Source organism: Pseudonaja textilis, chromosome 2 (assembly GCF_049901715.1).
Source record: "Pseudonaja textilis isolate UNSWEBS1 chromosome 2, rPseTex1.2, whole genome shotgun sequence".
In the NCBI taxonomy this organism is placed as follows: domain Eukaryota; kingdom Metazoa; phylum Chordata; class Lepidosauria; order Squamata; family Elapidae; genus Pseudonaja; species Pseudonaja textilis.
In genome coordinates this window covers 73,429,739-73,443,117 of record NC_141991.1, presented here as the reverse complement: position 1 = coordinate 73,443,117, position 13,379 = coordinate 73,429,739, and the positions used below count along the sequence as shown (strand labels likewise).

Genomic DNA, 13,379 nt, shown 5'->3' with positions numbered 1-13,379 from the left:
GACAGACTTTCTCTCCTCTCCCCCACAGCCCCGGTCTTAGTAGCCATATTAAACAATTATACAAGAGTTCATAAAATCAGACAATCAGGTTGCTGGGTTTTGTTTTTCTTAACATAATTACTTAAGTACTGTTGCAATTAATATAATCATCTAATATTTACTATTGGGAATTTGTAAAAATCAGCCTTGTAAAGTTTACACAAGGGGAAAATAAAGATTTAAAAAAAGAGACTGCAAGTTACTTGATCAAATTGATTTATTTTTCATGATAGTTGAATTACAAATAAATTCACATTTATGCGATTATTACATTAAGATGCTTGAAACAGTAGTTAATTTTTTTTAATAGCGATCTGGCAATATCTGAGCACTTGTAATCTGTTAGTTGGAGTTTCGTGCAGTAAAAGACATGTTCCCTTCCTAAGTCTATTCATAGGTTTTGTGATTTATATAAGACAATTGTGGCTAAGCATCATGAATATTTTCATTTGTGTAAGCTTCAGGGATGATTGCTTAGCAAGGTGAATAATCTTACATAAAACCTGTGTAAAAAGTATTAAACAGAGCAATTATTTAACAGTGGGTAAATCATTCCAGTTATTTGGAGCTGTTCGGGTCTAGTGCAAGTTTAAAGCCATCACTGGGAAACAAACAGGACTGTTTGAGATTGCAGTGTAGGAGACCCTCTTTTTAAATAGATAAAGAATGCATGAACTTTGTAAACAATTTACAAAAAAACATGTAAACAATTTTATGGATTTTTGTAAATAATTGTTTTGCTTTGTAACTTTGTAAACAATTGTTCCACTTTAACAATTCTAAAGAGTGGTGCTTTGCACAGCCTTATCAAATAGAAGTGCAGGTCAAAGACAGTAAAACATCTGTCCTAGCAACTTGAGCACATACATACAATCACCAGTGTTTCAGGCATAAATACTTATTAAATGTCCCACACCGATTGCCTATTTGTTCTCTAATAGGATATTTTTAAAATCCTTTATTATCTATAAAAACAGCTTGGAAAAAATACCTGTCAGTAGTCTTATGTTGCCTGTAGTTTGTTTGTTCTCTTGAGTTTACAAAATACTACAGTATGTAGCTATGCTTTTTCTCAGCAATGCAAAGGGAAGATAAATACTAGAAACTAAAAGATCAGTTTAATCACAGAATAAGGAATGATGGAGTGATGGAGTGATAAAATCCTACATAATAATGAAGACTATATAATATATTAAAAAGCCTGACTGAAATAATATTAGGATTTTGCCATGTAAACTTCTGATCCTGCTGAGCTCTTTAAAAACAAACACTAGTATGTTAAATGATATTCATGGAATGGCAGTTTGGTAGCTCATCGAAGTGCAAGACAATTCTTATGATCACTTCCAGTTCACAACTTAACAGCTGTGTTGTGTTACTAAGGTTCCAATTAGGACTTCAAACTAATATCTTACAATAACTTAATATGAAGATAGAATGTAGCTGCATCTTCTTAATTCAAAAATGTACAGTTCTATCATTTCACTGAGCTATAATTTCAAGTACTACTACTATTTTACTGCACTCTAATTCAGTAGTATGTGAAGGATTAGATTCTCCTTACATCTGGTGGGAAGACTAAGAGGCATCATCTTCCCATAGAATAGAATAGAATTGAATTCTTTATTGGCCAAGTGTGATTGGACACACAAGGAATTTGTCTTTGGGGCATATATTCTCAGTGTACATATGAAAAAAATAAAAATACATTCATCAAGAATCATAAGATACAACACTTAGTGATAGTTATAGGTTACCAATAAACAATCAAATCATACTAGGAAACAAATAAAACAATATAAATTGTAAAGATACAAATAACACGGTTATAGTCATAAATGGGAAGAGATAAGTACTAGGATGGATGAGAATAATAATAGTTTGACAGTGGTGTGGGAATTAATTGTTTAGCAGAGTGATGGCATTCGGGAAAAAACTGCCCTTGTGTTTAGTAGTTCTGGTGTGCAGTGCCCTATAGCGTCATTTTGAGAGTAGGAGTTGAAACAGTTTATGTCTGGGGTGTGAGGGGTCTGTAGATATTTTCACAGCCCTCTTTGACTCTTGCAGTATTCAGGTCCTCAATGGAAGGCAGGTTGGTAGCAATTGTTTTTTCTGCAGTTCTAATTATCCATTGAAGTCTGTGTCTGTCTTGTTTGGTTGCAGAGCCAAACCAGACAGTTATAGTGGTGCAGATGACAGACTCAATAATTCCTCTGTAGAATTGAATCAGCAGCTCTTTGGGCAGTTTGAGCTTTCTGAGTTGGTGCAGAAAAAACATTCTTTGTTGTGCTTTTTTGATGTTAGGTGTCCATTTTAAGTCTTGAGATATGATAGAACCTAGTAATTTGAAGGTCTCTACTGTTGATACTGTGTTGTCTAGTATTGTAAGAGGTGGTAGTATGGGAGGGTTTCTCCTACCACCATTTCTACATGGTATCTTCCCACCAGATAAGCTGTCCATCAAGAGATGGACAGTATTTTCCAGACTAAGCTAGTAGTCAAATTAAGCTAGTATTGTAACATATGCATTAAACTCTAGAGCAATTGATAAAATGGAAACTAGAGTTTCCATTTTACCAATTCTAAAGTTTAACACATATGTACATACAAATGCATGCATGCAATTATGCATTGTGACCTTCCCAGGGTCAAAAAGATATGACCCAAAATAATTTGCACTTATTCTTTATTCCCATCTAATAGATAAACATTGAAAATCAGGAAATTTAAAAGCAACGATCTTTACAATTCATTTGGAAATTAGTTTGATTTCACTTAATAGTCTTTGATTTGAAATAAACACATGTAAGGTTATATTATAAAGTATTCATTAATAACAAGTGAACCTATATCTAAATCTAATCTTAGCTAACAGGCTGGTTTTTACAGAAAAATATGGTACAGGTGGTCCTCGACTTACAACAGTTCATTTAGTGATTATTCACAACGGCACTGAAAAAGTGACTATGACTATTGTGGCATCCCCATGGTCATGTGATTGACATTTGGATGCTTGACAACTGACTCCTATTTGACGGTTGCAGTGTCCCGGGGTCATAGGATCCTCTTTTGAGACCTCCTGACAAGCAAAGTCAATGGGGAAACCAGATTTATTTAACAGCCATGTTACTAATTTAACTACAGTGATTCACTTAACACATGTGGCAAGAAAAGTGGTAGATTGGGGCCAAGCTCACTTAACAAATTTCTCACTAAGCAACATAAATTCTGGGCTCAATTGTGGTCATAAGTCGAGGATTACCTGTAATTAATTTATTGGTGGTTTTATGCCAGTTCAATACAGAGGGACAGTGAGTGGCTTATATTCCCTTCTTTCAGTAATAATATCCAAACAATTATTGCCAAGTAATGCTCATGCTGTGAAATGGTAATGCCAAATGAGAGAAAAACAGAGTTGCTACTTCTTGAAGCTTAAAAAAAAGTTTAGGAGAATTAGATTTATTTTCTTTTTTTAACTGGCCCAGCAGTTTTCTTCTCTATGATGGGTGAACAACTTTTGGCCCATCCTTTCAACCCATGCCAAAACTCAGTGGCAAAATGGTAGAAGTTTGGTTATTTTTCCAGGTTTGGAGGTTGTTTCAAGGATGAGATGAATGCAGTGGCTCTCGAGAAATCTTCCCACCATCCTCCTTATGTTCAACAATCCTTCCTACTGCCAAAGGACACCTCTCTTCCAGTGAGGTCCCCTTTTGGTTTGATTATCTGCCATGGATTTCAGTCTGCCCATCTAAGCTACAAGAAATGACTGTAGAATGGCAGGTTACAAGGGGAATGCCTCCACTTCTTTCTGTTCCCTGTTCTTGCTCTGCAAAACCCCCATCTAGCACAAAATGTGGGTAATCTTATTCTTTTACCTCTCACATATCTAGTTTATAGGGTTGATAGCTTGTAGCAGAAAGGTATATAGAGAAAAGAAAGTAAGTCCATCTGCCTTATTAAGCTTTGTTTCCTGCGACTGCACAGTCTCTCCCATTCTGCAAAGTTGAGGCACTGATTCACCAATGTCCTATATAGCTTAAGCTGTCAATAGTGATCAACCCCTCCTACCAGTAGTTAGAATCAGGTAGAATGGGAGAATTTAGGAATCTGCTGTCAGTGCAAGGCACGAACCCAGTCTGTGACTTATGTATGACTCTCTCGTTTTCTGATGTGAAAAGCCTCAAAAAGGGATTGGGGGTTGCATGAAATCCAAGTCCAATCTCAGTTGGTATTTCATCATCCAGAAGGCCCAGAACAATACACCCTAACAAAACTGATAATTGTTGCTGTTAAGAAGGGGTTGCTCCACTTCTCCTGACTCACAGGATTCTTCAAAGCAGCTGGTAGGGTCACATCCACTGTCTTGCTCTTCTCTGGGGCAGGGCAAGTTTGTATAATCCTTCATGATACAAAGGAGGAGAGAAAGAAATACAAACATACTTACTTCAGAGTCTGGAATGTGTCATTTTGAAAAAGGTAAATTCAATTTAAATTACTTAAAATATATTTACTCTGGTCTTGAGTCAATGTTGCATTGTTTATATATTTATCTACACAGAGTACCCAAGCTGTTGTTTATATCATTTTATCTTTCTTATTTTTATTTTGCTGTGCATACAAATGACTGTGTTTGGGGTATATGGGGAGAACAGCATTTAAAGGAGCAGCATAAGGTGTTTTGGGAGGTTTTTTTTATCACAACTTTTGTGACAAAATGAAAAAAATGTGGAAGAACAATCTTGGCTGAACCAGCTTCTTGTTTTTGAATTTTATAAAATAAACCATTCACCTGTTCCTTAATGGCATCCAGCTGCTTCTGAATTAAGGTGCAGATCTGACTGAAAGTTGGCCGTTGAGTGGGCTCCAATTTCCAGCATGCCGTCATTATATTGTACCTGTATTGGAGATGGAAGGTGGGCAAGGAAGAAAATACTTTCAGAAGCAAATTGCATGATAATATGTGACAGCTGATTGGAAATCACCTATGGTTCTGCATCTTTGATCTACTTGGGCACTCTTATTCCTCCTTTGGCATGGTTCAGACCCCATGACCCATCTGAGTTTTCTTGGAAAAATATTATGAATGAATGAATGGGGAATTAGCAATCAGATTACTGATGGGTCTCATAAAGCTTCTATTCCAGACTTCCCATGCATGCCCATTAAGTTCAATGAATGAATGAATGAATGAATGAATGAATGAATGGTTTGAGCACCTGGAGCTGTAGTTCTTTTACTTACATATCATCTGGAGCAAAATCTGGCTTCCCCATATGATATCCTTGTTTCACAAGGCTATAAAACTTATTATTCACTTTTATGCCAGGATAGGGACTTCTTCCTAGAAACACAAGAAAATTGGTCATGCTCATATGAAGGAAGGACCCTACAGTTTTAGAATGCTCCCTATAGAAGTAGCTAAATTTTCTTAGGAATCCGTTTCACCTTGGCCATTCTTTGCAGGCAGTTTGAGAGCACAATTGGAGGAAACTGAGGCACAAAGACAATGGGCAAGAGTAAAAGTATTTAGTTTTTGGAGCAGGGTTGAAGGGACATAATCTTTCCCATTAAAACCCACCAACAATGGGAAATATCATCTTGATTTAAGATAATAATTTTTTTTTAAAGGAATGCTATGAAAGCCTTTCATTCCTAAAAACTTTTCTCAATTCTTCACAAATGAAGTGCCTCCTGCTATTTGTCTGCAGCAAGGCAAGACTATATTGAAATAATAGCACACACATAGTCCAAAAACTGGATATACTGGCATCCCAATATACAATGCACACATGTAAGTCTTGCCAAAAAGGCTAATTCAGTCCTAGGCTGCATTAACAGAGGGATAGAATTAAGATCACATGAAGTACCACATATTTTCCAAAGCGCCAGAGGGCAGGATAAGAAACAATGGATGGAAACTAATCAAGGAGAGAACCAGCCTAGTACCAAGGAGAAATTTCTTGACAGTGAGAACTATTAACCAATGGAATGGCTTGCCTTCAGAAGCTGTGGATGCTCCATCACTGGAAGATTTTAAGAAGACATTGGACAGCCATTTATCCAGAATGGTGTAAGGTTTCCTGCTTGCACTGGTGGTTGGACTAGAAGACCTCCAAGGTATCTTCCAACTCTTGTTATTCTGTTATTCATATTTTTGCATCATGATTTGGATGCATGAATCCCAAAGCTGCATTTCTGACAAAGCCCTTCCTCATAGAAAAGACAGACAAGCAGGAAGGCGCAAAGAAACAAATATAGAAATGTTCTTCCCTTACCTAGAGAGAATATCTCCCAGAGAAGGATGCCATAAGACCACACATCGCTCTGTACTGTGTAGACACATTCAAAGATGCTCTCTGGTGCCATCCATTTCACTGGGAGGCGAGCCTGGAAGGATATTATCTAAACTCAGGAGGAAGCCCTTGTGCTTAGCATTCTCTACCTGGGCTCTTTAGAGGTTAAACATTAGAGCATGTTCTTTGCATGAAGATGATCCCTGCATTCAGGTTCACTTCGGAGGGATGCTTAGACAGGTGCTATCAATCCGTACAGACATTCCAGAGCCAAGTAAATCTAGAGCTTGATTCAGCTTTATGGGGTGTAAATGTATAGATTCATTCCAGTTACTTACATTGCCCTTCACGACATAATTGCAGTCATTCACAATATCTCTGGCCAGGCCGAAGTCACAGATCTTAGCCACTAGTCCATCAGCCACTAGCACGTTCCGTGCTGCCAAATCTCGATGGATGCACTGGATTTTTTTTTTTTAAAAAAAAGGAGGGGTGGGGAAGGGACAAATTGATTTTCTTCTCATTTAATTATTTATTTTTACCTATAAAAAAAAAAATTCAAGGCAGGATACATATCCAACACTCCTTCCTCCTCCTATTTTCCCTACAACAACAGCCCATTGAGGTGAGTTGGGCAAACAGAGGAACTGATTGGCCCAGGCTCACTCAGATAGCTTTCAGGCCTAAAGGAGCACCCACAGGCTCTTCGTTTCAATTTATTGATTCTATAACTTGATTAGTAGCAAGGCGCATTTAGTCCAGTTTGGCCAGTGCAGGGGCAGTCAAAAGTCTTCAGCCTGGCATTTGCAAACATTTTTATGTGGTCTAGGTCCATGGAATTAATGCAATCTAGAGTAACAGGGAAGGGAAGAACATTATTACAGCCTTGAATGCCTCCTCCAAGCTATACTAATCCTGAAAATTTACAGACGAAAAACAGATGGAGACAAAGTGCCATTTAGGACACCTTGTGCAAAAATATCTACTTACTGATTGTGCCAATATATCTACAAAAGATTTAATCATCTGTGGATGCATTTGGCTAATTCAACTATTTGAATTGACCAATGCAAAGTTACTTTTGTGAACCCTCCTGTTGTCTTTTTCTTTTGAACTGTAAGTGGACGTTCAAAGGTCAGAATAACGCAAATACACCTAGTTGTTCTTTCCTTTCTTATAAATGTTACTTTGCAGTTTTTCCTATCTCAGTGCATCCATTATCTAAAGGTTGACAAAGCTGTTAGGGTACCACATAGGCAGTGCCCCACTTAGCCACACAACACTTATACAAACTCTGTATAGGAAGAGAGGGAAAGACCTATTATTTTATAGAATCTGTGTCTCAGCCACTGAATTTCCTGTTGAATATAATTTTTATGGACAGCTCTGCTGCAATAAAGAACCAAAGAGAGTGTTCTTGTCAATAGGATTTATAAGAAAGGATCAAAAATCATCAACTGTTACTTTCAGTTGCAACCATTGGAAAGGACAAGGGTTGCTAAAGCTAACCTTTATGTCAGATTACTCCTTGCTTCCTACAGCAGCTAAGCAAACACATATTCAAATGGATGCCCAAAGTTTGTATCCTAAATGGCAAACATATAAATTTTATCAATCAATCAATAAATCTGCTTCTTTTTATGTTGGTTAGAAAGTGAGAACACAGTGTTCACATTATCTTTAACAGGACTATATATTCACTCTCACACAGACGCTATTGTTCTCAAAAGCTACACAGAATTGTGTGTGATTAAAGACAGAATCCAAAAGAATACTTCCAAGTAGTATACCCACTAAGAACAAATTCTTAAATTATACATGGATCATCTCAGGAATCACAGCACTATGAACTGATTGTCCAGGTAGTCCTCAACGTACGACCACAATTGAGCCCAGAATTTATGTTGCTAAGTCAGTTTTGCCCCATTTTATTATTTTTCTTGCCATATTTGTTAAGTACCCTGTTTCTCCAACAATATGGCCTCCCCCAATAGGAAGTCCCAGCATGTTTTATAGGCATGAAATGAAATTAAGCCCCCCCCCCAAATTAAGGCCTATATTAAAACATGCGAAATGGTGGGGAATGGTGGGGGGGCTTGCCGTTAGGAAGTACTTTTGTTGCACACCCGGATATCGTGCTGCTTGCGTTAACCCCGATACGAAGTGCCCCACCAACGCCGAGGTCAACATCCAAGCCATTGCTGCCCACCCGCCCGAAGATGCAAAGGGGGGGGAATTAAGTCACCCCTGAAAAGACGGCCTAGCCATTTTTTCGGGGCTCAAAAAAAAAAAAAAAGACCTGGTCTTATTATATGAGAAACATGGTAGAAATTCTGCAGTTGTTAAATTAGTAACATGGTTGTTAAGTGAATCTGGCTTCCCCCATTGACTGATTGTCAGAAGATTGCAAAATATGATTACCTGATGCTGGGACACTGCAACCATCATAAATATGAACCAGTTGCCAAGCATCTGAATGTAAGTCATGTTACTATGGGGATGTTGCAATGGTCATAACTGTGAAAAATGGTCATAAGTCACTTTTTTCAGTGCCACTGTAATTTTGAACAGTCACTAAACAAACTGTTGTAAGTTGAGGACTACCTGTATATTATTGTGTGTAATAACAACGAAATTCCTTCCTGGTAGGAAGATAATACAGGAAATCAAGCTTGGGCCTGAACTCCTTTTAGGATGATGGTGATGATGATGATGATGTATGTTGTCAGAATGTCCTCACGTTTTTTGAAGCCAGGAAAGTCATCCCCTGGGCCACTTGGTTGGAGAACTGCAGCAAGTCAAAGAGATCAAGAGAACGTAGGTTTTTTTTCCCTTCAGCTGATACCAAACTTGTTCCTGGATTGGGAGAAAGTTCACAGAAGTCACTGAAGGTATGCGTTTGAAGGATAGGTAACGATAGTTGCAAAGAGGACCATAAAGGCCACTTAGCAGTAAGACGTTAAGATAAGAAGGGTCAAAAAGTATAATCCTCAAGCGAAGTGAACTCTCTGAATTTGAAATCACCCATGATAACAAAGGCCTTACTAGCTAGAGATTAAATATAAGTAACTCCCAAGAAACTAATGGAATTGATTTTTGGTACCTATGGTGGTGCAGTGGTTAGAGTGCAGTACTGCAGGCTACTTCTGCTGACTGCTGGCTGCCTGCAATTTAGCAGTTCGAATCTCACCAGGCTCAAGGTTGCCTTCCATCCTTCTGAGGTTGGTAACATGAGACCCTAGATATGCAAATACACTGACTCTGTAAATCACTCTTAGAGAAGGCTGTAAAAGCACCGTGAAGTGGTATATAAGTTTAAGTGCTATTGGTATTTGCAAGAATGAACTGAAAATTGCTGAGCAGAAGGAGATTTAATGGTTCTGTTCTCTTTGCTCATCCATAATTGCTCTACCTATATATTGATTTTCTTATCTATGGACTTTACATATAAAGAACTGCTTTATCAGGGGTCTTTGGTGTTCTCTAAGCTTGCTAGCACTGATCTAGATAGGTAATGAAATGACTGTAAGAAAACAACCAAGCTCAGAGAGAGCACCAAAGACCCCTCATTTCAACTAGGAGCTACAAATATTCTCCTTTATTGGAACTGCTTTGTATTTGGAAAGGATTTGTGACCAGAAAGTATATACCTAAACAGCTTTAATTGTGAAATTCACTTTAACGGATGATGATTAAAGAATATAAATGATGAAGCTGGAAGGGGTAAAGATGCGATTCATGGACAATTATTTGCACGCAAAATGACTTCTGGCTGAAAAAGGCACTTTCAATTTTGTGTGAACTGCTTTCTTTAAAGCAACTTGTCATTTTTTAAAAAACGTTTTCTGCATAAGTTTGAAAAAAAAGTTGCAGCCCCTTTAAGAAAATCTCTCATTAAAGTTAATACAGCATGAAACAAGCCGATCCTATGAGAAACTTGAGGAACCAAAGCAAAGACTGACTGAATTGTGTGATCTATAAATATTACAAAATAAAAATAAAAGTGAAATAATAATATACCCCACGCTCTGTCTCCCAGCATATAGAAGGATCATGAAAAGCCAGATCTGGACATGATTCTATGAAAGCAATGATCTGGTACAGACCCTGCACACACTGAAATCTGTGTCATGTCTATATTTGAGGAATTTAAGTATAGCTGCTGTAAGAACATTACAACAAAGAGATCAAAGAGATTTATCTATGGCAATAGTCCTTTAACATCTATATCTGCTATATTATTGTTATACATAGTATGCACATATTATTTATTATGTGTCCATATGCACCACTGGGGATTTTTAAGGACTGCAATTATAGGTAGTAACTATGTCTTAAATGTCCCAATCAACCCAGAGATGAAAACTTCCTTTTTTCCTGGATCACACTGAGTTGGCTGGCCTGAAAACTTTCCACAAGTAAATTATTCGAATAGGGGCCTGTTTTTAATGTTCCAAACAGAGAAGAACCAAACTGGCATGGTTTGAAAGACAAATGTAATGCTTTAAAGTTCTCCAGATGGCACATATTTATCCAGTGCTTGCCATTCTGCTAATAAGGATCCTTTGCCAAAAACCACAATGAATGAGCCACCAGCAGGAGCAGTTCTATAAAAATCTCCGCTGTGTGGGAACACTGCTTGTAAGGCAAAAGCGGGGGAAAAAGAGGAAAAGGAGAATCTAGATGCACAGACCTATGGTATTTACAGTTTAGATTAGGGATGTCAAACTCAATTTCATTGCGGGCCACATCAGGGTTGTGTTTGACCTCGGGGTAGAGTGGGTGTGGCCAGAGTGAATATGGCCAGCTCACCAGTCAGGGCGCCTCTGGTGGTCTGAGCACTCTGCCAGTGAAAATGGCTCCCAAGCTCCATTTTTGGCTGCCACAGCCTCCTACATGGCTCCATTTTCACTGGCAGAGGGTTGCAGGAGGCCGTGGCAGTCAAAAATGGAGCTCCAGAGCCTGTTTTTGCTGGCAGAAGCAGCGCAGGCCGATCCTTCACTATTCCCAGGGCAGCCCCACAGACCAGTTCTAAGTACCCTGTGGGCCAGATCTGGCCCCTGGGCCTTGAGTTTGACACCCCTGGTTTAGACAGATGCTAATTTAAAAATATTTGCAGGAAGTATCAATAAGGGAGAATGAGTAAGTCAAAATTAGTTCAATTGATACATGATTAAACAACAATTTAAAAAAGGTTGGAAAATAATATATTGTGAAAGTAAGGGAAGAAACAGGAGGATTAAAGAAAGGAAGGGAAAGTTGGTTAAAGAGACTAAAAGATCTTTAAAAAGATTCCTTGCAAGAGAGACACCACTAAACAGAAACTGAACTATTCAGATACAGTATCCAGGTAACAATGAAGTGATGAGTGCCAGAACAGCAAATAAACATTTTTCTGGCTGTCCAACTCCCACAATCTTGATACTAATCCAAAAAGTGGAAACTGAGGACATAATTATCATCCTTGCATCAAGTTTGCCTTTCTCCAAAGGCAAACTCCTGCAACACATCCTGGCAAAGAATCAACTCTCAGCCAGTTAAGCCTACCTAACATAACCATTATGAAGATAAGAAGGCCAGGTTGCACTGAGTTCTCCAATGAGAGAAATGCATAGAAATAAGCAAACAGCAATTTAGTCAAAAGATTACTAATGTTGCTAAATTTCTAGAACAGATATATCCCTTTTTAGTGTATCTTTCCATTTCTCTTGGCCGTGATCTTTGAGTATTACCTTGTGCTGGCGTAGGCATTGATGCTATGACCGATTTCATTTCCAAATAACTGTCAACACTTTGGCATCCAAATCCACTATCACTGAATGAAAGAAATCAAAAGAGGAAAAAAATAATTAATAGTTTCTATCAGTTTTAAGAGCATATCTGTCCCACCAATAGTTAATAAGCTTCGGTTTGATTCTAATAGGTCTCCTGAAGAACTGAATAGACCTGGTTCACACACAGGGACAAGCAGGAGTTTCTCCCTCTTCCCTGGAGTAAATAAAGGAATATTTCAGAATTATACATAGTCAAGTTTAGGCTAGAATTTCTGTGTCTTTCTTGACTTAAAATGTTGGGGAACTGCGTAGGTGATTTTTGTCAGTTATGGCTGGAATGATCTCCTGTGTCTAAAAAAAAAAAGGAGATTTGGGTTTGACATGTGGGTGTAGAATTTCAGATTACCCATATCTGTCTTAAATTAGAAATTGGAGTCCCTACTGGAGATTGCAATAGAATAATTGTTTACTGTTTTAATAATTAATTAAATGTATATGCCATCCATGATGTCACTCTCCAAAGTGACTCTGGGCAACTGTTTGCACACTTAATAAATGTGCTGTCATTTAGCACCAGCTGTATCAACAAACTGTTAACGCACTTTTACACCCCATATAAGTGGAGGCCACTAAGGACTAACTTATTACCTTCTTTGGACATACTTTTTTCCAAGGTAGATATTTTTGTAATCAGCCATCATGCTATCAAAAGTGTATTCCAAGGTTAAACCCTCAATTATGAGATGCTCAGCTTTTTCTCTCAGGAAGTTCAGCAAGTCCCCAAAGGGACAATATTCAGTAATTACAAGGACAGGTCCTAGAAAACAGAAAAGAAACATCACTTGAAAGTACAATAGGTTTTCTGCTACATAGCAGCATTGATCAGTGAAGTGGTACCGACTGAAAGAATCACAAAGTTAGAATGACCTATGGGGCATCTATTTCTACTGTTTATCTAGGATCCACTAGACTAGTAGTTCTCAACCAGGTTGGGATTCCACTGGTTTGGACCGGTTTGGTAGAGCTGGTTATTATGATTCATTGCACTTCGGAGAATCAGTAAGTCGGGCCTCTGTCTGGCCCTGCCCCTCTCCGCTGCTTCTCCACTACCTGCCCAGTCAGTCCTTATTGCGCATGCACATCGTGTGCATGCCTGACACTGCTGCCTTCAGCCTGCTTTTGTGCACCCGCCATTGCTGCCTGCCTTCCACTGCATCCCTGCCTGAACTGATCTCCCTGGGTGAGTGAGGCTCTGCAAGCCCCGGTCACTTAT

At 38.4% G+C, this 13,379-nt stretch overlaps 1 protein-coding gene across 2 annotated transcripts in view; it reads right to left on the bottom strand.

Annotated features, from left to right (window-relative positions):
• Positions 1-238: 238 nt before the first annotated feature.
• The window catches only part of CSF1R (colony stimulating factor 1 receptor), a 46,709-nt gene continuing 33,568 nt past the window's right edge, over positions 239-13,379 (bottom strand). For both annotated transcript variants that reach the window (XM_087924288.1, XM_026696598.2), the window contains exons 14-21: positions 12,755-12,923; positions 12,065-12,147; positions 9,073-9,188; positions 6,671-6,793; positions 6,315-6,426; positions 5,281-5,380; positions 4,829-4,934; positions 239-4,438 (exon numbers count right to left, since the gene is read on the bottom strand). In XM_087924288.1, coding sequence (XP_087780414.1) covers positions 4,304-4,438; positions 4,829-4,934; positions 5,281-5,380; positions 6,315-6,426; positions 6,671-6,793; positions 9,073-9,188; positions 12,065-12,147; positions 12,755-12,923 — 944 coding nt within the window. In that variant the 3' untranslated portion in view covers positions 239-4,303. The remainder of the gene's footprint in view (positions 4,439-4,828; positions 4,935-5,280; positions 5,381-6,314; positions 6,427-6,670; positions 6,794-9,072; positions 9,189-12,064; positions 12,148-12,754; positions 12,924-13,379) is intronic.